We start from the raw sequence: 26064 nt of genomic DNA on the forward strand, positions 1-26064 counted from the left end.
TTTGGCCACAGCACCAGAAGACAGGTTTGGCAAAAACCAAAGGCAGCATTTGACCACAAGAACCTGACACCAACTGTAAAGCATGGTGGTGGAAATATTATGGTTTGGGGCAGCTTTGCTGCATCAGGGCCTGGGCAGCTCACCATCATAGAATCCACTATGAATTCTTCATTGTACCAGAGGGTGCTTGAGGATAATGTGAGGCCATCTGTCGAAAAGTTGAAGCTCAACCGAAGGTGGAACTTGCAACATGACAATGACCCTAAACATACCAGTAAATCCACCAAGGAATGGCTGAAAAGAAAGAAATGGAGGGTTCTGGAATGGCCAAGTCAAAGCCCAGATCTAAATCCCATCGAGATGTTGTAAGGGGATTTGAAACGAGCTGTGCACGCAAGAAACCCCTCAAACATCGCACAGCTGAAAGAATTCTGCATGGAGGAGTGGGCAAAAATTTCTCCCAGTCGATGTCAGAGACTGGTAGACAGTTATAAGAAACGCCTACTTGAGGTTGTTTCTGCCAAAGGGGGCAATACCACCTATTGGAGCCAAGGGTGTACTTACTTTTTCCACATGCGAAATTTGCATTTATGTTTATTTAAATTATACAATGGACTACAAAATGTAAATGTTTCATGATATTTGTTATATTATATCACCTTTATCTCTCAATATTGTTGAAATGAAGATCATATAACTGTATGTTGAAATATGTTGAAAAAGTCAAAACTTTTCATGGGGTGTACTTACTTTTTCACGTGACTGTATATTTTTGTAGGTAGATTAATATAACTATCTGTTAATACAATGAAAGTATAACACACAAAAATGTGAGCTCTGCCTAATGTAACGCCATGGCTTGCAAAAGCAGCCTGAATAAAACAAAACGGGAGCTCTGTCTACTGTAATGCCATGGCTTGCAAAAGCAGCCTGAATAGCGTTAACCAATCGCTAGATATGGTAATTTTTGTCAGATTTCACTCCAGATTTGGACATTTATTTAGTCTGCAGCATCCAATCCCCATATCCAAATCCAGATTTTGATGATATGCTTCAATTATGTAATGATAATTGATCGTGTTTCGAAGGCAAGGCACGTTTGAGTAGGCCAAAACAAAATGGCAGCTTAAGAACCCAGCGAGGTGCAGTGGGCTGACTAAGATGGCGGGCTGCCATATTGGTAAGCCTTTTTAAGGTTTTTTTTATTTCTTACGAGAACCTCGTTATCTATCTATATATATATACAGTCACGTGAAAAAGTAAGTACACCCCATGTAAAGTTTTGACTTTTTCAACATATTTCAACATGCAGCTATTTGATCTTCATTTCAACAATATTGATAGATAAAGGTGATATAATACAACAATATCATGACACATTTACATTTTGTCGTCCATTGTATAATTTAAATAAACATAAATGCAAATTTCGCATGTGGAAAAAGTAAGTACACCCTTTTTTTTTTTTGGTGTATACAGAGTCGAGGCTCGTGAAAGAGCTAACATTTATCAAACAAACAAATCAAACAAACAAGCAAACAAAGTATTTAAAAAGGGGAGCGGTTGAAAAGATGGGGGGAGAAGGGGAGGAAGCACACAAACACAACATTTGAGAGCAGGGACATCGGGAAATGTGTGGGATGGAGAGGGCCTGGGGAGAGGCAGGATAGGTATAAAACGCAAGGACACCAAGGACTTCCAGGAAAGAAGTCGGCACCTCAAAAAAGTGGATTTGGGGTGAAATTAGCGGGGGTAGAAAAGATCAAGGTTTTGGATTGGGGAAGATAAGAGATGGTGGTGAACAGCCGTTTTAAAGACCTGGAGGGAGGAGTGGGATTGAAGAGAGTGAGGGAGTTTGTTCCAGAGGCGGGAGAAAAGAGGAATGAAGAAGTGAAGGTGAGCAGAGAGTCTTGATTTTGGCAGTTTAACCATAAGAGGGTTGCAGGCAGATCTTGTGCGACCTGTAGGAATATTTGGGGGACAGAGCCCAGAGAGAGCTGGGGGAGCAAGGCCGGAGAGGAGTCGGTAGAAGACGGAAAGACCACCAACCTGCCTTCGGTGAGTAGGTGAAAGGCCCTCGGAGATAGCGTCATCGCAGGAGATTCCAATGATTCTGAACGCTTTGGTTTCAACAGTGTGAAGACGAGCTAGGTGTGAGGCAGGAGCACCAGCCCAGAGGGGAGAGCAGTACTCCATTGAGCTGCGGATGAAAGCCTTGTATGTGGTGAGGAGCTCAGGTGTGCCAAGGAAGGACTTCGCATGATGGAGGATACCCAGTCGGCGACTGCCTTTGGAGGCCAGCTTGGAAATGTGGTTTTCCGAGGAAAGATCATGGCAGATAGTGAGACCCAAAAGGTTGAGTGACAGAACTTCTTGGAGAGGATTATTCAGAAGGTAGATGGGAGGGTTGTCCAGTCGGTCTTTTCGGAGAGACATCGTAAGAGTGTGAGATTTGTCAGGATTGAAAGACATGTTCCACTTGTTTGCCCAGTCTGTGATTTTGTCCAGGTCTGCAGAGAGTGAGGAGGCTGCAGACTGCCGATCTGAGGGATGAGGAATGGAGCGGCAGAGAGTGGAGTCATCAGCAAAGAGATAGAGAGGATTTTCAAGAGAGTCAGAGAGATCATTGATGAAGACCAGAAAAAGCACAGGGCCCAGAACACTGCCTTGGGGAACTCCAGCCTGAACAGGAAGAGGAGATGAGAGAAACCCATTCAGGGCCACACGCTGACTACGACTAGAGAGGAAGTCCGCCAGCCATGCGTGGAGATTTCCATGGATACCAAAGGAGGAGAGTTTGGTGAGCAGAGCGGGGTGCCAGACCGTATCGAAGGCACGTGATATGTCGAGGGAGACAGCTCTAATTTCCTGTTTGGCATTGAGGACCTCCATCCATTGTTGAGACAGCAGAAGTAGCATGTCCAGAGTAGAATGACCTGGTCTGAATCCAAATTGATGATCGGAGATCAAGCCATTGGAGAAGAGGAAGGATTTGATATCCGAAGCAATGATGGATTCCATGACTTTGCTGATAATTGGGAGCAGGCTGATTGGTCTGCAGTTGCAATGATCTGTTTTTGCACCTTTTTTGTGTAAAGCAGTAATGTTTGCTGATTTCCAAGCATATGGCAGATGACCTTGAGCAAAAGAGAGGGTGAAAAGAACAGAAAGAGGGTGAGACAGAGCGGCAGAGCAGGATTTTAGGACCCGTTGGCTGATGCCGTCTGGTCCAGTTGCAGAATCAGAGTCGAGGGTTGACAGAAACTTTTCCACCTTGTCAGGAGGAAAGGACACGGAGTCCAGGAGCAGCTGGGTACGACTGGGTACGGTGGGTACAGAGAGGGATGGGTTTGGGACACAAGATTTAGAGGCAAACACAGAGTTGAGGCGTTCAGCTTTTTCACGTGCAGAGTCAGCTGTATAGCCGTTTGAGGTAAGGGAGGGGATGGAGGGGGAACAAACACCAGAAACAGATTTGACCAGATGCCACCAGGATTTGGAAGAGGGAGACAGATAAGAGAGTTCGGTCTTGAGAACGGAGAGATATTGTTTCCTGGCTCTCCTGAGGGTGGACACACACTTGTTTCGGGCTATGTGAAAGGAAATGAGATTTCCTTGGCTCTAATAGGCAGTATTGCCCCCTTTGGCAGAAACAACCTCAAGTAGGCGTTTCTTATAACTGTCTACCAGTCTCTGACATCGACTGGGATAATTTTTTGCCCACTCCTCCATGCAGAATTATTTTAGCTGTGCGATGTTTGAGGGGTTTCTTGCATGCACAGCTCGTTTCAAATCCCCCCACAACATCTCGATGGGACTTAGATCCGGGCTTTGACTTGGCCATTCCAGAACCCTCCATTTCTTTCTTTTCAGCCATTCCTTGGTGGATGTACTGGTATGTTTAGGGTCATTGTCATGTCGCAAGGTCCACCTTCGGTTGAGCTTCAACTTCTCCGACAGATGGCCTCACATTATCCTCAAGCACCCTCTGGTACAATGAAGAATTCATATTGGATTCTATGATGGTGAGCTGCCCAGGCCCTGATGCAGCAAAGCTGCCCCAAACCATAATATTTCCACCACCATGCTTTACAGTTGGTATCAGGTTATTGTGGTCAAATGCTGTCTTTGGTTTTCGCCAAACATGCCTTCTGGTACTGTGGCCAAATAGCTCTACCATTGACTCATCTGTCCAGAGCACATTGTTCCAGAAGTGCGGGTCTTTGCCTCGGTGTTCATTGGCAAACTTTAGTCTTGCCCTGATGTTCTTTCTGGACAGCAAAGGTTTCCTCCTGGCACACATCCCATGTAGATCAAATTTGTGCAGCCTCTTTCTAATGGTAGACTCGTGCACTTTGACATCAACAGTGGCAAGAGCTACGTGTAGGTACCGTGATGACATTCTGGGGGTTCTTGGAGACTTCTTTCAGCATCTTGCGGTCTGCTCTCGGGCTGAAGTTGCTGGGGCAGCCTGGCCTGAACAAGTTGGCAGTTGTTTGGAAACTTCTCCACTTGTAGATGATCTTCTGGACAGTCGAATGATTGATTTCAAATTGTTTGAAGATCTTTTTAAATCCCTTCCCAGACTTGTAGGCATCTGTGGAATAGTTGCTATTCTTCTATAAAAGGAAGACTCCACTTTGTTCTTTTAATAGATTTATTAAACTCAAAAGGGGGTAGGGAATTAACGAACTGATTCAATTTATGAATAATTTATGAACTAACTAAACTCGACGAAGTCTCGTTCAGCCGGTCAGAGCATGGCCCAATCTTCCCTCCTTCGGTCCTCGGTCCAGCGCAGCACTGTGTTTCGAAGTCCCACTTTACCTTTTAATATCAATGTTCACTCCTTATAAGGTAAGGTATTCGAGGCTCCGTACGGCTCATACAGAGACACTCTGGTTCTTCTCTTGGAGCACTCTGAGACACATCTTAGACAGCTATTATCAGTTTGGGATAATAAAACACCTTTATCTTTCTTTAGGTCACTCCTTCGTGACCCCTCCGAACTAAGAATGTTCCCAGCCTTTTCTCAAGAGGAAAATACATTTTGAACAAGAGGGGAGAATATATAAATAATATATTCCTCCACAGCATCTATAACCTTCTTTCTGAAGGCCTCAGAGAGCTCTTTTGATCTAAGCATGGTGACGCCGCACACTTCAACAACAAAGAGCAAACCAAAGTAAATGTCTGAGGTTTAAATAAGACAGGTTCCTCCAAGATCCTCTCTAACAATATTCTAATCATTTGCACCTAAGCTGGTGCACCTGATTCTAATTTTAGGTATTTGAAGTAGTGATAAATGTCGGGGTGTACTTACTTTTTCCACATGCGAAATTTGCATTTATGTTTATTTAAATTATACAATGGACTACAAAATGTAAATGTTTCATGATATTTGTTATATTATATCACCTTTATCTATCAATATTGTTGAAATGAAGATCAAATAGCTGTATGTTGAAATATGTTGAAAAAGTCAAAACTTTACATGGGGTGTACTTACTTTTTCACGTGACTGTATATATATAAAAGAAAGTTTTTGTTTGTTTGTTTGTTTGTTTGTCTGCACATGCTAATCTCCTGAATGGTGAAAGATAGAAGGAAACCTCTGAAACAAAACATGTCGGTACGGGCCCCGGGAAGGTTATAGGCTAGGTGGCGAGGCCGGTCGAGGCCGCCTCGGCCGGGCTGGGCCCATTTCGCAATTAAAAGCTGAGCTGAATTATAGTAGTCAATCTTCTACGGCTGTGAGTAAAAGCTGAATTATAGTAGTAAATTCATTCAAAAAGATCTAAAAATGTCGGGACGGGCCCTGGGAAGGTTATAGGCTAGGTTGTGAGGCAGGTCGAGGCCGCTTCGGCCAGGCTGGGCCCATTTCACAATTAAAAGCTGAGCTGCATTACAGTAGTCGATCTTCTACGGCCGCAAGTAAAAGCTGAATTATTGTGGTAAATTCATTCAAAAAGAACTAAAAATGTCGGGACGGGCCCCGGGAAGGTTATCGGCTAGGTGGCGAGGCCGGCCAAGGCCGCCTCGGCTGGGCTGGGCCCATTTCGCAATTAAAAGCTGAGCTGAATTATAGTAGTCAATCTTCTATGTACGCGAGTAAAAGCTGAATTATAGTAGTAAATTCATTCAAAAAGAACCCGGGCAACGCCGGGTACTTTCCGCTAGTCTTCTATAAATGTGAAAATGAAGCAGGAAATCAGCGAAATGTGGAAACCACTGAGAGAAGACAAAATGTCGACTTTATATTTGCAATGAAATAGTTTGACATGGTGCACGTTTGATTTGTTCCAAACACGACGTTTGATTTTTTTTTTTTTCATAAGCATATTTTTGGAGGTACATTAATATAACTATCTATTAATACAATGAACGTATATTGCACAAAAATGTGAGCTTTGTATACTGTAATGCCATAGGTTGTTAAAGCAGCCTGCATAAAAACAAAAAGGGAGCTTTGTCTTCTGTAACGCCATGGCTTGCAAATGTAGCCTGAATAGCATTCACCAATCGCTAGATATGGAAATTGTCAGATTTCACTCCATATTTGGACATTTATTTAATCTACAGCATCCATCCAATCCTCATATCAGAATCCAGATTTTGATGATATGCTTCAATTATGAAATGACAATCGATCGTGTTTCCAAGGCAAGGCACGTTTGAGTAGGCCGAAACAAAATGGTGGCTTAAGAACCCAGCGAGGTGCAGTGGACTGACCAAGATGGCGGGCTGCCATATTGGTAAGCCTTTTTGGGGCTTTTTCTTATGAGCACCTCATTAATAATCTTCAAAAAGAGTGTTATAACACACCCAAACAACCAGTTTTCATCACTGCAATCTGCTGGAGGTCCAGGTGTACGTATGCAAAGTGTGGGGCCGCTAGGTTTCATGGTTTTCTTGGAGCCATGTCTCGAGGAGCCATGCTAGGAGCCATGTCTCAATTTTTTTGATGCAGCGCTTTTACTTTTCAGCGCTTTTGGAGATACAGTAATACCCCGGCCTATGTCATTAATTGGTTCCATAAGCCGTGACGTAACTCGGTTTTTGACGTAAACTGGGCGTAATGCCTTTTCGCTCTTTCACGAGCCTCGATCTTGTATACAAAAAAGAAAAAGAAAAAAAAAAAGCCTTAAAATTAAGACAAACACCATAAAACTAGAGTAAATAACTCGCGAAAGTATATAACTATCGCTAAACCTTAAAGAACACTAAAAACATAAATAAATGAATTTGTAAAGAATAATAAATAAAATTAATAAGATTATGTTATTCACCTTAAACATGGCGTCTCTTCTGAACACAAACACACATTTTAGCAGTCTTAGCCGGCGGCGCTTTTTCAGTGACGTATGCGAGAATACGTTCCCTATCATGAATGATGGTTGATACCGTCGACCGTGGCAGCCCTACGACCTTATCGCGAATCGGTAAATATCAACAGAGGGCGCTCCACCGCAAAGCATGATGGGATCGAAAAGGGGGCAAAGGTAAACACGAACCCAGAAGAGGAAGCGTCTGTCTACGATCGACGCTGTCTTTACGGAAAGGAAGATGGCTAATGTGAAAGAAATTCAGCGTTTTTTGGCATTAAAATCCAGCGATTTAAAGAAATATGGGTCTCACTATCTGCCATGATCTTTCTTGGGAAAACCACATTTCCAAGCTGGCCTCCAAAGCCAGTCGCCGACTGGGCATCCTCCGTCGTGCGAAGTCCTTCCTCGGCACACCTGAGCTCCTCACCACATACAAGGCTTTCATCCGCAGCTCAATGGAATACTGTCCTCCCCTATGGGCCGGTGCTCCTGCCTCACACCTAGCTCGGCTTCACGCTGTTGAAACCAAAGCTTTCAGAATTATTGGAATCTCCCGCGATGAAGCTATCTCTGAGGGCCTTTCACTCACTCACCGCAGGCAGGTAGGTGGTCTTTCTGTCTTCTACCGACTCCTCTCCGGCCTTGCACCCCCAGCTCTCTCTGTGCTCTGTCCCCCAAATATTCCTACAGGTCGCACAAGATCTGCCAGCAACCCTCTGATGGTTAAACTGCCGAAATCTCGGCTCTCTGCTCACCTTCACTCTTTCATTCCTCTTTTCTCCCGCCTCTGGAACAAACTCCCTCACTCCCTTCAATCCCACTCCTCCCTCCAGGTCTTTAAAACAGCTGTTCACCACCATCTCTTATCTTCCCCCATCCAAAACCTTGATCTTTTCTACCCCCGCTAATTCACCCCAGATCCACCTTGTTTGAAATTCCAACTTCTTTCCTGGAAGTCCTGGCAGTGTCCATATGTTTTATACCTCTCCCACCGCCCCCTTCCCATGCCCCCCCCCCCAAAGCCCTCGCCCTCTCTCAGATCTCTCGATGTCTCCATGTCTCTCGGTCCCTGCTCTCAAATGTTGTTTGTGTCCTTCCCCCTCTCTCCCCATCCTGTCTACCGCTCCCGATGTTATATGTTTTATGTGTCGGTTTGTCTTTCTGTGTGATTAATGTTCGCTCTTTCACGAGCCTCGATCTTGTATACAAAAAAAAAAAAAAAAAAAAAAAAAAAAAATGAGGGAAAGGGGGGTTCCCATTGGAGAAGAGAAACAACCTGCTTATGCAAGAACAGTTCCTGAATGTTGAAACCTCGATCAGCCATATAAATATCGCCAGGCTGGAACTTGTCTACAATGTTCGTCATCTTTACAATTTTTTTGTCCGACGTTTTTCCTCCTGTAGGTTTGGAAATGTATGAAATTGTTCCGCGAGGTGTAATACCAACAAGGCACTTGAGAGTAAGTCTTGACTTATATTGGCTGTACACTTGCTATTGGCCCTTTCCGATCCCATGACGCATTGCGGTTCCGATTCGCGATAAGGTCGATGCGCTATCACCGACACTTTTTCACCTTTTTCATACCTTTTAATCAGATTTAACTTATCTTCCATCGTAACCACATTACGCTTGGAAACACGAGCATTATCCTTCTTAGGACCCATGGCTAACACAGACACAGTAAAGGAATACTGTACGTCACCTCTGTTTTGAATGAGAACCAGCAGCTGCGCGTATGTACAGTATACTGTACGTACATTTTAATATATTTTTAATGTGCTTTTTATTGTATTTTAAATTGTTTTTTAGCTTATTTTATTGTTAATTTATGTACTATTTTATTTATTTTAAATATATTTTTAAGGAAAAATTTTTTTTTCCACATCCGTAGGAGTGACGTAAAGTCGCACATAATGACGTTCGCTGAACTGAAATTTACTCTAGAAGAGTGGCGTAAAGTCGGATTTGACGTAGGTCGAAATGGCGTAAAACGGGGTATGACTGTATAGAGGTACAATTTTTTTCGGTTTTTTCAAAGATGGTGGCCAAACCATGTGACAGATAACATCATCATTAATTATTTTTTTCTCCACCAATTTATGCCTACATGACGCTCAAGAAATTTCATCTAATCGGATGAAGTTCTGTACTTGTCTAATTATGACGTCATAATGGCGGCACCTATGACATCATCATTAACATATTTTATTCCCCATGGAGACTTCTTTACAATGAGCCACGTCTAAATTTTTTCAATGCAGCGCTTTCGGCGATAGAGGTGCAAAGTTTTTCGGTTTTTCCAAGAAGGTGCCCGTACCAGATGACCTATGACGTCATAATTATCATTAATATTATAGAGGTGGAGGTGCACATATGGTGAAAATTTCCTGTCAATCGGACCAACAGTTGGAAAGAAAATCATATTTATTCTGTGCGGACAAACAAACAAACAGACAAACAATTAAAAAAAAAAAAAAACCGACTCAAATGCAATACCCTCTCCTCTGGCGAGGATAAATATGACATTTGTGGAGACAAAGAAGAAGCTGAAACTGAGGGAATTCTGTACAGTTTAAAAAAAATGTTTTAATGTCTCTCTTCCTCCTTACCACTTGTTGATAGCAAGTACCGGGTATTTCTGAAAAATCTTGCAGCTTGGCAATGCTGTCCTCAAAATAGTGATCTGCCGTTTCTTCATTTTGCAGCACCTCTTCTTCATCAAGCACTTGCACAGTCTCGTTGTGTAGATCAGGAAAGCTTCTTGGAATCTCCAGCAAGGGGATCGCTGCTTATTATAAAAACAAAGTTGTTCAGTGCACCTAAGCTATCAAAATACATTATACTTTGTTAGTAAAACATGTTTTGATTGATACATGAGAACAATATTTTGCCCAATCTCCACATTAGCAAATATTCCCATCAGATCCACCCCACCCTCCCCCACTCTAAAAAGGTCCACATTCCCACAGTATCGTAGAAATCTGAGGCAAACATCATTATAATATCAACACATGCTGCATTTTAATAACAGAAGCTTGGGTAAGGATTGTACAGATCTATAATCACTAACCATCTCGATGTACAGTTAGTCAGGGACCTGTAGCCCGGATGTCGGATAAGTTGGATATTTGTCCCTGTTACAAGGGGGCGGGGCATGCTAATTAGTTCAGGGATTTTGGGTAAAATTCCCTTGTATGTCATCCCCCCCTGTCGCTATCCCTTTGTCCCTTTTGGCACCGCACCATAGACACTTAGCTAGGCCCTTAGCGGCACACATTAATTAATTCCCCTCCGCCACAATAAAACTGACAGGAAGAATAAACCCCAAGCGGCCGCGCAATACGCCACCATGGCGATGGAACATCGGTCAGGCAGGCTGAGGCCACACCCACCACCAGGAGGAGCAAGCTGATTGGCCGAAAGGTTTTGATAACAGTGGAGATAAGCCGACATTTTGGCCCTTCTGATGCTGGATCCATAGCGAGCGGTCGCATTTTGCCTCGCAGGAGAAATACTGCGTTGGTTACCTGACAGGAGTAATGCCTTGTCAGTGGATCATGGGGACTCACTCCTATGGAGAGGAGTGGTCCAATGGTATGACCATGCATTGTGGCCCTTCGGGGTCAGGATGCATGTGTTTGAATGACCATGTGCTTCAGCCTTGGGGTTGAGGCACATGTGTAATGTTATTGGGACAGCCTTGTTGACGTTGTGCCTTGGCCATGGGGTCAAGGTGCACGTCCAAGGCTGTTCAAATGTTTGATTTTTTTAAACCTTTTTTCACGTATAAAAGGCAGGCTTTAGCTTTGGCCTAAAAAAAGCCTTGGGGTTGAGGTGCATGTGTAATGTTATTGGGACAGCCTTGATAGACGGTGTGCCTTGGCCATGGGGTCAAGGTGCACGTCCAAGGCTGTTCAAATGTTTGATTTTTTACCTTTTTTTCATCGTAAAAAAGGCAGGCCTTAGCTCTGGCCTCATAAGAGCATTTTGCCTCACAAGAGAAATACTGTGTTGGTTACTTGACAGGAGTAATGCCTTGTCAGTGGACTCACTCCTATTGAGAGGAGTGGTCCAATTGTATGACCATGCATTGTGGCCCTTCGGGGTCAGGATGCATGTGTTTGAATGACCATGTGCTTCAGCCTTGGGGTTGAGGTGCATGTGTATTGTTATTGGGACAGCCTTGATAGACGGTGTGCCTTGGCCATGGGGTCAAGGTGCACGTCCAAGGCTGTTCAAATGTTTGATTTTTTAAACCTTTTTTCATCGTAAAAAAGGCAGGCCTTCGAGCGGGCCCTAAAAGCGCATTTTGCCTCTGTCAGCATCGACGTCCCTCTTCTTCCTCTGTCGTTGTTGGATACTCTCTCTCGCTTGGCCCTCGCGTATTCCTCTGCCATTGACTCTCCCCGCTTCGTGTCGGAAGTTGGCGAGCGACGGTGTGCTGGACGTGACATGTGGTTGCGAACCGAGGAGAGAATGCGTGTGGGGTGTTCATAAAACGGCAGAGCCCCAAGAACGAAGAGCCGCGGTTTCCGTGCCACGTTCGTGAGGAAGGGCACGGTTGGGGAGCGGGCTGCGCACTCGTTCGCCTCGCGCGGGAGGCCTTCATCGGGGCCGAGCGAGCAAGGGCGCGTCGGGGCCTGGTTCGCGCCAATGACCGAGCGGTTCAAGCCAACCGGAGCTGTGTTCGGATGATGTGCTGAGACCGGACGATTCCTGACGCACAAAGATAAGCCAACACAAACGCGCACACAACGGTTATTTTTGCTTAATTAATTCCCCTGTGCTGTTGTTGAAGTGAGGTGTGCGGGATCCCGATTTAGGAATCATAGTTATTTACCAGCGCGTCCATTGTTCTCGGGTTCCGCATAATAAATCGTTTCTTTTTGTACATTGAATTCGGGTTTTCGTTCGCTTGATTTCATTTCCTACAGGATCGAGGACTGCCGTCGGAACCGTGAGGTAAGGTACTTCAGCATCCCCCTCACCATCCCCTTCACCCTCCTCCTCACCCTCCCCCCTCCCCGCGTGTATGAACTCTGCCATATTTGAACTGAACGCCTTCCGCAGTCAAAGCTTGCTCGGTTAATATGTTCCTTGGTAAAGATTTTAACCGCGAGGAACACAACAATATCATCCCAAGAACAAACATTTGACAAAATTGGACTTTTCTTGCCTGCCCGTGTTTTCACATTGCCACCCTTATATGGCATTTCAAAGAGTGCATCGATTAGCAGACATTAAAGTGAACGTTGTAAATGCAACAGAACAAGGAAAAAAAAAATCACAAATCAGACTAAAACTTTTACTAAAAACATTTTGTACCCAAAAATTTTAAGTCGACTTGTGAATTTTTTTCCCAATGAATTTTTTTAGCCCAAGGACTTCGAGAAATTTTTGGTAAATATTGTTTCTCTTTTGCTTTGGCGGAAATAAAAATGTAAAACCATAACAAGACTTACCCACCCACCTTACCCAGTCGAACCCAACTGCTCCTGGACTGGACTGTGTCCTTCTCTCCTGACAAGGTGGAGAAGTTTTTGTCAAACCTCGACTCTGATTCTGCAACTGGACCAGACGGCATCAGCCAACGGGTCCTAAAATCCTGCTCTGCCGCTCTGTCTCACCCTCTTTCTGTTCTTTTCACCCTCTCTTTTGCTCAAGGTCATCTGCCATATGCTTGGAAATCAGCAAACATTACTGCTTTACACAAAAAAGGTGCAAAAACAGATCATTGCAACTGCAGACCAATCAGCCTGCTCCCAATTATCAGCAAAGTCATGGAATCCATCATTGCTTCGGATATCAAATCCTTCCTCTTCTCCAATGGCTTGATCTCTGATCATCAATTTGGATTCAAATCAGGTCATTCTACTCTGGACATGCTACTTCTGCTGTCTCAACAATGGATGGAGGTCCTCAATGCCAAACAGGAATTCAGAGCTGTCTCCTTTGACATATCACGTGCCTTCGATACGGTCTGGCACCCAGCTCTGCTCACCAAACTCTCCTCCTATGGTATCCATGGAAATCTTCAGGCATGGCTTGCGGACTTCCTCTCTGGTCGTAGTCACCGTGTAGCCCTGAATGGATTTCTCTCATCTCCCCTTCCTGTTCAGGCTGGAGGTCCCCAAGGCAGTGTTCTGGGCCCTGTGCTTTTTCTGGTCTTTATCAATGATCTCTCCGACTCTCTGGAAAATCCTCTCTATCTCTTTGCTGATGACTCCACTCTCTGCCGCTCCATTCCTCTTCCCTCAGATCGGCAGTCTGCAGCCTCCTCACTCTCTGAAGACCTGGACAAAATCACAGACTGGTCAAACAAGTGGAACATGTCTTTCAATCCTGACAAATCTCACACTCTTACTATGTCTCTCCGAAAAGACAGACTGGACAACCCTCCCATCTACTTTCTCAACAATCCTCTCCAAGAAGTTCTGACGCTCAAGCTTTTGGGTCTCACTATCTGCCATGATCCTTCTTGGGAAAACCACATTTCCAAGCTGGCCTCCAAAGCTAGTCGCCGACTGGGCATCCTCCATCGTGCGAAGTCTTTCTTTGGCACACCTGAGCTCCTCACCACATACAAGGCTTTCATCCTCAGCTCAATGGAATACTGTTCCCCCCTCTGGGCCGGTGCTCCTGCCTCACACCTCGCTCGGCTTCACGCTGTTGAAACCAAAGCTTTCAGAATCGTTGGAATCTCCCGCGATGAAGCTATCTCCGAGGGCCTTTCACTCACTCACCGCAGGCAGGTAAGGTGGTCTTTTTGTCTTCTACCGACTCCTCTCTGGCCTTGCTCCCCCAGCTCTCTCTGTGCTTTGGCCCCGAAATATTCCTACAGGTCGCACAAGATCTGCCAGCAACCCTCTGATGGTTAAACTGCCGAAATCTAGGCTCTCTGCTCACCTTCACTCTTTCATTCCTCTTTTCTCCCGCCTCTGGAACAAACTCCCACACTCCCTTCAATCCCACTCCTCCCTCCAGGTCTTTACAACAGCTGTTCACCACCATCTCTTATCTTCCCCCATCCAAAACCTTGATCTTTTCTACCCCCGCTAATTCACCCCAGATCCACTTTGTTTGAAATTCCAACTTCTTTCCTGGAAGTCCTTGCAGTGTCCATATGTTTTATACCTCTCCCACCACCCTCCCTTCCCATGCCTTCCCCCCCCCCCCAAAGCCCTCTCCCTCCAACAGATCTCTCGATGTCCCTGCTCTCAAATGTTGTTTGTTTCCTTCCCCCTCTCTCCCCATCTTGTCTACCGCTCCCCATGTTATATGTTTTATGTGTTGGTTTGTCTTTCTGTGTGATTAATGTTAGCTCTTTCACGAGCCTCGATCTTGTATACAAAAAAAAAGAGACTTTGTGGACAGCCTGTACTTCTTTCATAAGCTTAAAATTATCTTCATATAATCCATGCATGATAAGTTTACCCATTCACATTTTTGTATAAATGAATAAGTTGTAAAACTCGTGTTATTTTCTCCTTGTGTTGAAGGTCCAGGTGCAGTTAACATCTCAAGACATTCCATATTGAACCTCCCAATTTAGAACTCTTACAACCAGCACAAGAATAAAAGGCTCCCTTTTATTTTTATATTTATACCACAGGGTTCCAGCTAGTTCGACGATAAGGGAACAGTTTGGCCCAAGCAATGTATTAAATATTATTTTTCATCAATGGAATAATTACCTCCAAGGATTATTGACTATTCTGAAGAATCAAAACAAAATTTATATTCTGTTCTTACCTTCAAAAGTGCCCTCAGAGCGTTGAAGAAATTCATCATGTCCATCGTCCACTTCACACCAAGTCAGGACTGAGTCAAGTCCATGTGGCGGCATAAGCCACAACGAATTGGAACCTAAGCCCAGCCAGTCAAAGAAACAGCAGGTGTTGAACATCTGCACAATGAGAAAATAACTAAGTGTGAGCTGAGATTCACCAGTTATAGACAAACAAGACCGATAATCCAAGCTTAGCCATTGGACGTAAACCAACTCATTCTGGACGCCCTTCGCTGAGAACTCCTGAGGTCATTAAGTGGGACCAACAATCAGAAAAAAAAACTGTCCAAAAAAGTCACTGACGCCACAGTCAAGAACTTTGACTGACAGTGTCAAGTTTCAGGAGGATTCTCCATGACGACACCTTATCCATAATCCATTATCTTATCCTTATTCGACTTACCCATATTAGCACCTTATCCATACAGAATACAAGTCAGACACAAACTCACTGACCCAGCCAAAAACAAGCATATAGAAATGGCTCGGTGGTTTGTGGCTAAAATTGAGGAGGAATGTGGTTTTCTCAATGACATTCGGTTCTCCAACAAGGCTCACTTTTTACTTAATGGTGAAGTCGACTCAAGCAACAATGTCTCCTGGGGCACAGTACTGCCTGATGAGGTTCAGCAGAGACTCTTACATTCAGATAAGTGCAAGGCCTGGTGAGCAAAGAGCAATCATGGCATCATTGGACCATTCTGGTTTGAAGATGAGGCCTGTAATGTCATGACCATCAACTCTAAGCGCTACATTACATTGCTGAATGAGTTCTGAGCTGCTATTGGTCGCAGAAGAAGGTTTTGAAGAGAAGAACAATGGTTTCAACAGGAGGGACGTCAAATGAGTCCCATGAGTGGGTATCAAGCTGCTTCGGCGAGAGAGTGATTGGCCGACGCTTCAGCGTCAAGTGGTCTCCACATGCCCCTGATGTGAACCCACGAGAATTTTATCTTTGGGGATATCTCAAAGACAATGATACAAGGACAACCCCAGAAGCATCTTTGAGCTGAAACAAGCAATCACAGAGAAAGTTAGGTCATTCCTGCTTCCCGAATGTCAGTGCGTAATCAATTACATCGCCCGCTGTATTCAGAGCAGAGGGGGACATTTTGAGCATGTGATCAACTGAATGTAAAACTAAAGTCTTACAAATTACGGTTCTGATACTTGGTACAACTGTCACAAGAAATGTAGCACATATTCCTGAAGTTTTACGTTATTCAGAAAAATGAATGTATTGTGGATTTTTTTATGGATTTGGTTTTTCTTGGCACCCTGTAGTTGACCAAAGCTAACAGCTGCACATAACTGCACATCTTCTACAGAAAACCCTCAAATATCGCGGGTTCCTGGAAAATGCCACGATAGTTCAAACTGCAATCGTGGAAACTAAGGGCCAATGGGAAAGAGGGGTTCAGTTCCTGGACTTCGAGAAAATATTGATGAAGGTGGATGGCAGCCAGAAATAAACACATTGCAATGGAAATAAACATGTAAAATATATATAAAGCATGCTAACATTGAAATAAACATGTAAATAAAATAAAAACGGTGTAAAATAAACAAAAACACAAGACTTTTACCTTTTAACTTTATTTGAAAACAGCCAGTTCATTTTTACAAAACTCAGATAGGTGAGGGTAAAAAGATAACGTACAACTCTGTCGTAAATAGAAAACTAAAGCTCGGGATGTGATTACGATGCTGCTAGGGGGAGGGAAGCGGTTAGGGGGAAGAGGGGAGGTGAGACAAATGTGGATGTAAAACTTGCAATGGCTGTTGGATCATTGGGAGCTGGTTGAAGCACTGCTGGTGGTTGGCGTGGTGGTGGTGGTGCTATCGATCCTTGTAAAAAAATCTCGTTACGGTCGATTGCTTTGCTTTAGCTTGCAGGTTCCTGTAAGTTTCTTTACAAGGCAGCATAGCAAGCAGCCTCGAACACCCTTTTACATTTAATTCTTTTCTCCATGAATGGATCGATCGCACAAACCGTGGCCTTGCTCATTTGTAACAACTCGGTGAGCATCTTGGTCATTAGAGGTTCTGGCACCATCACCGCCTCATCCTCTTCACTATCTTCAGTCGAGTGTATGAATTCCTCGAGATCCTCCTCGGTTAACTCTTCTTGGTGTGATACAAGGAGTCCTCGGAAGAATGACAGGCTGAGTCAACCCCCCTGGCGTTAATTCAGCGATCGACCGGGATTCAAACCCAGGATCCAGCTCTTCCTCTTGGAAGTCATCAAAGCTCTTTCCTCCAGCATTGCGTGTCACCCTCACAATTCTCTGGACGGACTTCTTTGTCAACCGAGGGGAGGCCCTTGAGGTCGTGTACCGCCTCACTCCACATTTTTCTCCAACACGCATTCCTGGTGTTGGCTTAGCGGTTAGGGTGCTGGCTTGGGATCCTAAGATCCTGGGTTTGAATCCCGGTCGATCGCTGAATTAACGCCAGGGGGGTTGCCTCAGCCTGTCATCTTTCTCAGGTCGGCAAAATTGAGTACCAGTTCACTGGTAATTCCCTGTGTCGGAAGAGGCAACCAAGATGGTTGGTGGCAGGAAGGGCATCCGGCCATAAAACATTGCTTCAAAAAGGGGACCACAGTGCCCGAAAAAGGCCAACCCATGCTCTGTGGGGAAAAATGGCCTCCAAAGGTGGTTCACGCATTCCATGGTATAAGCTTCACCTCTTTAAGAGATTCCTCAATGATATTAATGCGTCAGCGATGTAGCTTTTCCAGCAATCACTGACAGTCAAAAGAGGGTCGCTCTCCATATGGTCATGTAGCCAGCCTCTTGAGTGTGCGGCGGGTGTGATATGACTTGGACATCGCAATGAAACCTTGGTCCATCGGCTACAGGAGGAAGGTTGTGTTGGGAGGTAAGAAGACTTCATGTTGGAGTGTGCAAGCGGCAGGCTTTCTGGATGACCTGGCACACTGTCCAAGATAAGTAAAACCTTGAATGCAAGGTTCTTCATCGCCAGGGCGATTTCCACCTCATGGACGAAGGAGTTCTTTAGCCAATTGGTGAACATTGCGGCAGTAACCCACGCTCTCCTGTTTGCACGCCAGAATACCGGGAGTTGATGCTTGTTCTTCCTTTTGAGGGCGTGGGGATTCAGGGATTGGAAGAGCAGCATCGGCTTTGTGACGAAGTCACCTGCAGCATTGCCACAAAGGAGAAGGGGACGTTGATGCTTGGCCACCTTGAACCCCGGTGCAGATTTTTCCTCCTTGGACAGGAAGGTACGAGACAGCATCCTCCTCCAAAATAATACCATCTCATCAGCGCTAAAAACCTGGTCCTGCATGAATCCCTTCGCCTCGATTAGTTCCACGAGCTGCAGTGGATAATTTTTCACAGCATCATGGTCAGCCGATGCTGCTTCCCCAACTAATTTTACGTGATGGAGACCTTTTTTCTTTTTTTTCCCTCAAACCAGCCCTTGCTGGTGTGGAACGTGTGGGTAGCTGTGGTTGAACTTGAGCCTTTGGCTATCTCGTTGAAACGTTGGTAAATCCTTAATGCCTTCTCCCGTATCACGGGTCCACTCAAAGACACGTTTTTCTGGGTTTGGTCCTCGATCCAAATATTAAGCGCTTTTTCCATTCTTTCAACACAAGGATTACGAGACTGGAATGAGACGTTTGCGCTTTGCGGAGCAGTGGCGGAAACACTTGAACAGATATTGGAGTCACTTTTATGGATAAACCGCACAGTAGACTCATTACCTCCACCACCAAAGGTGGATGGCGGTTATGTTTTCACCCCTGTCCTGTTCGTCCGTTTGTTTGTTTGTTTGTGAACAAAATATCTAAAAAAGGTGTGGACGGAGTCAGACGAAGTTTGACAGAGATGTAGCGTATGTGACAAGGACGAATGATTAGATTTTGGTGAAGATCCGGATTCGGATCTGGCTACAATAATTTTTTAAGTGATTCTTCTCCATTGGGAGATCGGGCCAAAAACGATACATAGCAGGATATCTCAAAAAGTTGTGGACGGATTTGGACGAAACTTGGTGGACCGGTTGGGTGTCTGACAAGGACGATTCGAATCGATTTTGATGAAGATCTGAATATGGATTCGGATATGATAATTATTTATATTTTAAAGTGATTCTTCACCATTGGGAGATATGGACAAAAACTATAGATAGGATATCTCAAAAAGTTATGGATGGATTTGGATGAAACTTGGTGGACAGGTTGTGTGTGTGACAAGGAAGAACAGATTCGATTTTGGTGAAGATATGAATATGGATTCGGATATGATAATTATTTAATTATTTAAGTGATTCTTCACCATTGAGTGAAATGGCCAACCAGGTGGAGGTATGCTCTCCACTGAGTGCCGTTCTAGTTGATCCTGTAATGGCGGCACACTGATGCCACACTTTCAACTCACAATCTAACAAGTCAATCTTTTTGCTCAATTTCATCACCTTTCTCTGCCTTTTTCTACAATTAACTCTGTCCATCGCTTTACGTTTTGTTGCCATTAAAAACGATGCACAAGAGACAACAAAAGACTCGCAATGGGAGCGAGGTAATCATACATGCACGGGATGGACACAAATGATGACTCATCTCAGCTCAAAAAGCGTGATTGGTCGAAATGAAATCCTGAGATAACGAAATCGGAACATACTGTTGCGGTTTTGAGAGTGTACATATTGATCATTAAAGGTTAAAGGTTTGCCCCCTAGTTAGTCCACAAGCAACACGTAGGCCCCTTAGAACATTAGTTATGTCATAGTATGTGTGAGGATAAGGCCATTTCCACTAGTGATACCTGCGTTGTGTAAAAGAAATAAGCTTAGGTCCCGTTCATTTTGCCTCCACCCTCCAAATCTACCTCGTTGGGCAGCATTCATCCTGCGCCCTGATTCGGCTCATCCACCTCGTTTGCCAGCAGCGTTCGCTGCCCTTGGTTTCGCTCGAAACCAGTCAAATGCCATGAGGTAGGCCTGGAAAGGGGGAGGAGCACGAGGAAGAGGTGTGGCCGCATCAAGCAGCATGTCAGAAGGTGGTGACGGGAAAGCCAACAACCAACCAGGGCTCGGGGGGCATGGCTTGAGGGGCGTGGTAAGGGCGTGGTAATGGCGCATCTAGCAAGTGCTGGAAGGTTCGCTGAAAAGGCTATATAAGCGCGCGCACAAAGCCCTTAGGAGGACTCGTTGGGAGAGGGCTTTGTGAAAGGACTGTCGAGGACTCGCATGTTTGGGCTTGCGCAAGGTAAAGGATTTGTTGAAAGAGAACTTGCAGAGGATATGCGCTTTGTATGAGGACGGTGCTAAAAGGACTTCTGCGGGAGAGGCGCTTTGCCATTGAACTGTATTGGGAGCGCATGTAGCGCGGGTTCTCCTATTACGTACGCGGCCGTGACCGCAAGTATAACCACCAAGTCCGGTTCATCTATTACGTACGCGACCGTGGTCGCAAGTAACCGCCCAGCCAGCCTTACCTTTCGCCCCGCATTTAACCCCGTAATTGTCCGATCTGCGTCAACGACCCGCGGGGAGCTTCTGCCGCCCTGACTGACTTCTTCGCGGTGCGAGTCGGGGACCGGAGCAAACTGCATGGACGCCATCATCCCTGGACCATCACCCTGACCATCTGCAATCCCCGTGTGAGTGTCTGAGTGTGAAACGGGCCCGTGTCCTGGGATAAGTTAAGACTGTATTAAGCTGCACTGTGTGTTCTTCTTCTCGTTCCTGTACAAATTGTGAATAAACCAATCTGTTCTTCCTGTCTTTCCTGATTCGACCGTATCAGTGTTTTCCTCCATTGGGTAAGCGTGGCACGATTCGGAACCGCTCAGATCGGGTTTAGTCCTTGTTAACGGCCTGGGTCACGGTTCGCTATCGCTCGGCATTTCCACCTATAACCGTGATTCGGGCTGGGTTTATTTCCTTGCTTCCTGGGCGGCGTTGGTACTTAGGTAATAGGAATTCGGCCTACCACCCTATTCAACGCCGTCCGGAAGGAACGTCATAGCCCCGGATCCCGTCGGCTAGTAAAAGACAAGGGGACTAACCCCCCCTTGGTAAGGGGAAAGGCCGACGAGGAGATCCGCAACAATACGTTGCCAGCAATTGGTAGAAACCGAGATATTTGAGGGTTTACTGTATTTGAAATAATTTTGAAACATTTTCTACAGAGTTAAGGTAAATGTCTATATCTTAACCCTAACTGCACTGGGGAAAGGGGGTGGGGGGGGGGGAGGGGGCAGCCCCTCGACATGTTTTGCAATTCCTTCACAACCGCTATGTATTTCGAATTCTCCTCTCATGACTTTTTGTCTTTGGTGTCTTGCGCACATTTTGATAGCACATATGTCCAAATCGGACTTACCATTAAGGTGTGACATGACAATTAGTAGGTGCCATGTCCTAAAAAAACTGCAGTTTTGCACATGTTTATGTACAACAAAACACATGTGAATAAGGGTAACATGCATTCGGACTCTGGGACACTGATGGTGAAAATTAATTGGTCTGTAATTTCTTCCTAGTGTTTTAGCATGTTGTCTAAGACATACTGAACAAGAAAAAGAGCAATCAGAGATTGCAAACCCTCGCCAGGATGTATTACAAGTGGTTTTTCAGACTTTTGTGTTAAAACAAATATGGCGGCCGAACCACGTGACTGATGACGTCATCATTATTTGTTTTCTAAACTAATTTATTCCTCGATTATGCTCAAGAAATTTCATCTTCATCGGATGAAGTTTTGTACTTGTCGAATTATGACATCATAATGGAGGCACCTATGACATCATCATCAACATATTTTATTCCCCATGGAGAGTTCTTTACAATGAGCCATGTTTCAATTTTTTATATTCAGCACTTTAGGAGATATAGAGGTGCAAAGTTTTTCTGTTTTTCCAAGATGGCGGCCGAACCACGTGACCGATGACGTCATCATTTTGTTTTTTTTTCTCCACCAGTTTATGCCGACATGGCGCTCAAGAAATTTCATCTTCATCGGATGAAGTTTTGTACTTGTCGAATTATGACGTCATAATGGAGGAACCTATGACATCATCATTAACATATTTTATTCCCCATGGAGAGTTCTTTACAATGAGCCATGTCTCAATTTTTTCTATTCAGCACTTTCGGAGATATAGAGGTGCAAAGTTTTTCGGTTTTTCCAAGATGGCGGCCGAACCACGTGACCGATGACGTCATCGTTATTTTTTCTCTCCACCAGTTCATGCCAACATGGCGCTCAAGAAATTGCATCTTGATTGGATGAAGTTTTGTACTTGTCGAATTATCGAATTATGACATCATAATGGAGGCTCAAGAAATTGTGCTATAAAAATATATATTTATATATATTTTTTTTATATAATGGAGGCCTTGGGCCGAGAGTTAAAAATTGGGGAAAGTCTATTCCAGGGCAAGACAAATATGTGTGTGAAGTATGGCGATTCTATGTGCAATGGTGTAGATGTAGTACTGCGCACAAACAGATAGACAGACAAACAGACAGACAGACAAACCAACCAACCAACATACTTGCCGGAATCTCTTCCGGCAAGTAACAAACAAACAAACGGACTCAAATGCAATACCCTCTCCTCTGGCGAGGGTAATAATTATAGAACAATATAATTAGGCAATAATTAGACAAATTAACATATGAAAAAAACAATTTTACTATCTCGTTCTTTCCATGATGATATATGCTTGTGCAAATTTTCAAGTTCATCAGACCATCGATGGCCGGGATCAGTCAGGGAAAGCTGAAAATCACCCAGTTCAGTTAGGGTTTAAAAAAAAGATAATATATGTTGCAACTTCTAACATTTCATCGTGGCAGGTCAAATGTACAACAACAAATCATCTCAAAATGGTCCACAGACTTACTCTATTCATTTCAATGATTTGAATCTGCTGGTGGCTGAGAATGAATTCTTGCAAAGTTGAGAAAGCAAACACTTTCTTGTTGAGGTTCATTAAATTCCTCTCAATTGAATCCAACCCCTTGCCCAAATGCTGCAGATCGTTAACTGCCTGTAAACACAAAACACACAAATTAATGAAAGCCATGTCAAAATATTAATTGAGGATAATTGAGAATGCTTGAGGGTTTTCATCTTGCGAAAAAGTAATATATGTGAAATGGCAAAATTTAGAGACAACCCCCACTCCGTTTGTAGTATGAAGTGTGAGCATAAAAATAACTTTCCGAAACTACCTTGTGCCCATCTACCAAGGCTCCAGTATGTAGTGATTATCGATACCGCTACTCAATTGATGCTGTTCCCTGCTTAACTAAACTACACAAGCGATTTTATTTTTAGGCATGTTTAAACGAAGTGGAGATAACCCACCGTCCTGCCAACTTTTACTTTTAATCCATAAAACACAAGTCTTGAAGCTGAGCGACATAAAGACAAAACAAATTTGTAGTAAACAATTTGATTCAATAAATGATGGCAGTGGTGTGCAGCATCATGATGAAAATGTATTTCTCATTACTATAGAAAAGTACCATGAGCCCACTAATGGTCTTTCCTTGCTTTAAAAGCTGCGTAGGCCAGGCCAATATTCATGGGAAGAAAAAGGGAAAGTAAAGGGGGTGGGAGGAGGAGGTGAGCAATTAAGAATCAATTTTCTTCCCTTCTGGTAGTTTATATGCATACTACACACATCTTCTTCTTCTTCTTCTTCGTGGAAATGCAGCACAAGGCTGCAAGTAGCATAATTGGCTGAGGACGCAGCTGTGCCGCAGATGCAACGCCCCATGTAGATTAGGGCAGGAATTGGGAATTTGTTCATGGTGCCGGCGATAGCCCACCTACTCTTTACGAAGGACACCATACGATATTTTACGTCCACCAACTAATGCCGACAGATGGAATGCCCAGTTTATCATCCATCCGAAGGCTGGCATCGGGCACAAAGATTTATTCCACATCCTCTCTGTGAAACACAACAAAACACAACATTCATACTAATCACAACATATGATCAATTGGCTGTCTCATCTTTTTGTATTCACTTGTGAATACCTCTTTATATATATATACCTTACCTTACCTCTTTATATATATATATATATACCTCTTTATACCTTACCTATTTACCTCTTTACCTTACCTCTTTATATATATATATATATATATATATACCTTACCTCTTTATATATACTAGGGCGTGCCCGTACGTGGGTGCAAAAAAACATGCGTGCAAACAACAACAACAAAAAAAAACTTTGAAACCACGTGGCAGTAACGACCACAGAACCCCCCCCCTCTATTTACATGAAATGGTTTGGTCCATTCGCAAAGCCAAAGCGAACGGCTTGCGAGTACGGTAGAACCCCCCCCCCCTCTATTTACATGAAATGGTTTGGTCCATTGGCAAAGCCAAAGCGAACGGCTTGCGAGTACGGTGACCATACCTTGGGAACCACTTGTCCGATTAATTTCAAACCTTGAAAAGGCACATCCTCGGGTCCCCAGCAATATACCTGGCAAGTTTCAAGTATATCGGACCCGTGGTTGTCGAGAAACAGCGGTCACAGACAAACACACACACACACACACACACACACACACACACACACAGACACACACACATACACACAGAGATTACTGGAATTATAGATAGACCCGTGGTTGTCGAGAAACAGCGGTCACAGACAAACACACACACACACACACACACACACACACACACACACACAGACACACACACATACACACAGAGATTACTGGAATTATAGATAGATATATACGTCTAAATATATACGTATATATATATATATATATATACCTCTTTACCTCTTTGAAAAGAGTAAGCCAATGTGTTCTGGTACTGTGGGAAAATAAATTAATCTTGCTATGAACCACAGAGGCACCGTGAGTATAAAAATAACCGCAAGCATCAGTGCCACAGTAAAGATGAAAATTATAGTCCGAATTACAGACAAATTGCAGCCACATGTACATTTGATAAATACATAGGTATTAGGTGATTAAATTTCAAAGGAAATGAAGTAACAATGTTGCCACAAGCATATGCATCCGCTAGAGTATACCTTAATGTAGACATTGTTGCGGTATCCTGTGATAGAACGACGCAGCTCAGAAAGTATGCATTTTTTCAAGTCTTCACTCTCGCTTCTGCTTCCAATGCGCACCAATCCGTCTTTACAAAACTTCAAAATTCCTAGAGAAACATAAAACATCAATATAAAAACAAGTTCACAGTGAATACAGAGATGCACTGCTGCTGTGCATGCAGTAACAATGCTTAAGCAACAGGGAGAGAATTGATTTGCAATACATGTCCTCTCCCGGTTCCAATGAATGTTCTTGTTCCAAGCAAAAAGGGCATAACTCCCTGAAAAATGGCGAAATGGCCCGAAACTCAAACTTTTCTGTAACATATCCTAATAAAGCCATGTACCTAGTTTCAGTTTAATATGTTAAAGGTTATGGACAAAAGTCCAGAAAACCACAGGTGAAACAGACAGAAGGACGGACGGAGAGACTGAGAGTAAACCTATAGTTCCCTCCAGGTAGGGGACTAATATATATATAATATGTGTGTGATTATATATATATTGATGAGGGAAAAAATGAATTTAAACGATTTCAGCATAAGGCTGCAACATAACAAAATGTGAAAAAAGTGAAGAGTTCTGAATGCACTGTGTATATATATATATATACAGACTTGGCATTTAATATGGAATATTTTTTTTGTGGGGGTGAACTTACTTTTCAAGATGACTTAGAACCAAAAGTTCATTGGAATTATGTTGAAATTATTCCATATTTTGTTAATGTGACCTTTAAAAGAAACAAAAACCACATTTGACATTTCGAAGCAAATAAATTGATCCTTGAAAGTGATGTAAACTGATATCGAACTCAATTCACGGACAGTACTGTGTTAAACTTCTGTATGTTTTC

General features: G+C 43.8%; 1 protein-coding gene across 1 annotated transcript in view; it reads right to left on the reverse strand.

Annotated features, from left to right (window-relative positions):
• Positions 1 to 23446, reverse strand: part of LOC144893061 (NFX1-type zinc finger-containing protein 1-like) — a 49586-nt gene extending 26140 nt beyond the window's left edge. Inside the window, exons 1-4 of the mRNA XM_078782683.1 lie at positions 23423 to 23446; positions 23006 to 23152; positions 15082 to 15235; positions 9939 to 10114 (exon numbers count right to left, since the gene is read on the reverse strand). Of these exons, the coding sequence (XP_078638809.1) occupies positions 9939 to 10114; positions 15082 to 15235; positions 23006 to 23152; positions 23423 to 23446 (501 nt within the window). The remainder of the gene's footprint in view (positions 1 to 9938; positions 10115 to 15081; positions 15236 to 23005; positions 23153 to 23422) is intronic.
• Positions 23447 to 26064: the final 2618 nt, after the last annotated feature.

The sequence above is a fragment of the Myxine glutinosa genome, chromosome 7 (genome assembly GCF_964187855.1).
Source record: "Myxine glutinosa chromosome 7, kmMyxGlut1.1, whole genome shotgun sequence".
Lineage (NCBI taxonomy): Eukaryota > Metazoa > Chordata > Myxini > Myxiniformes > Myxinidae > Myxine > Myxine glutinosa.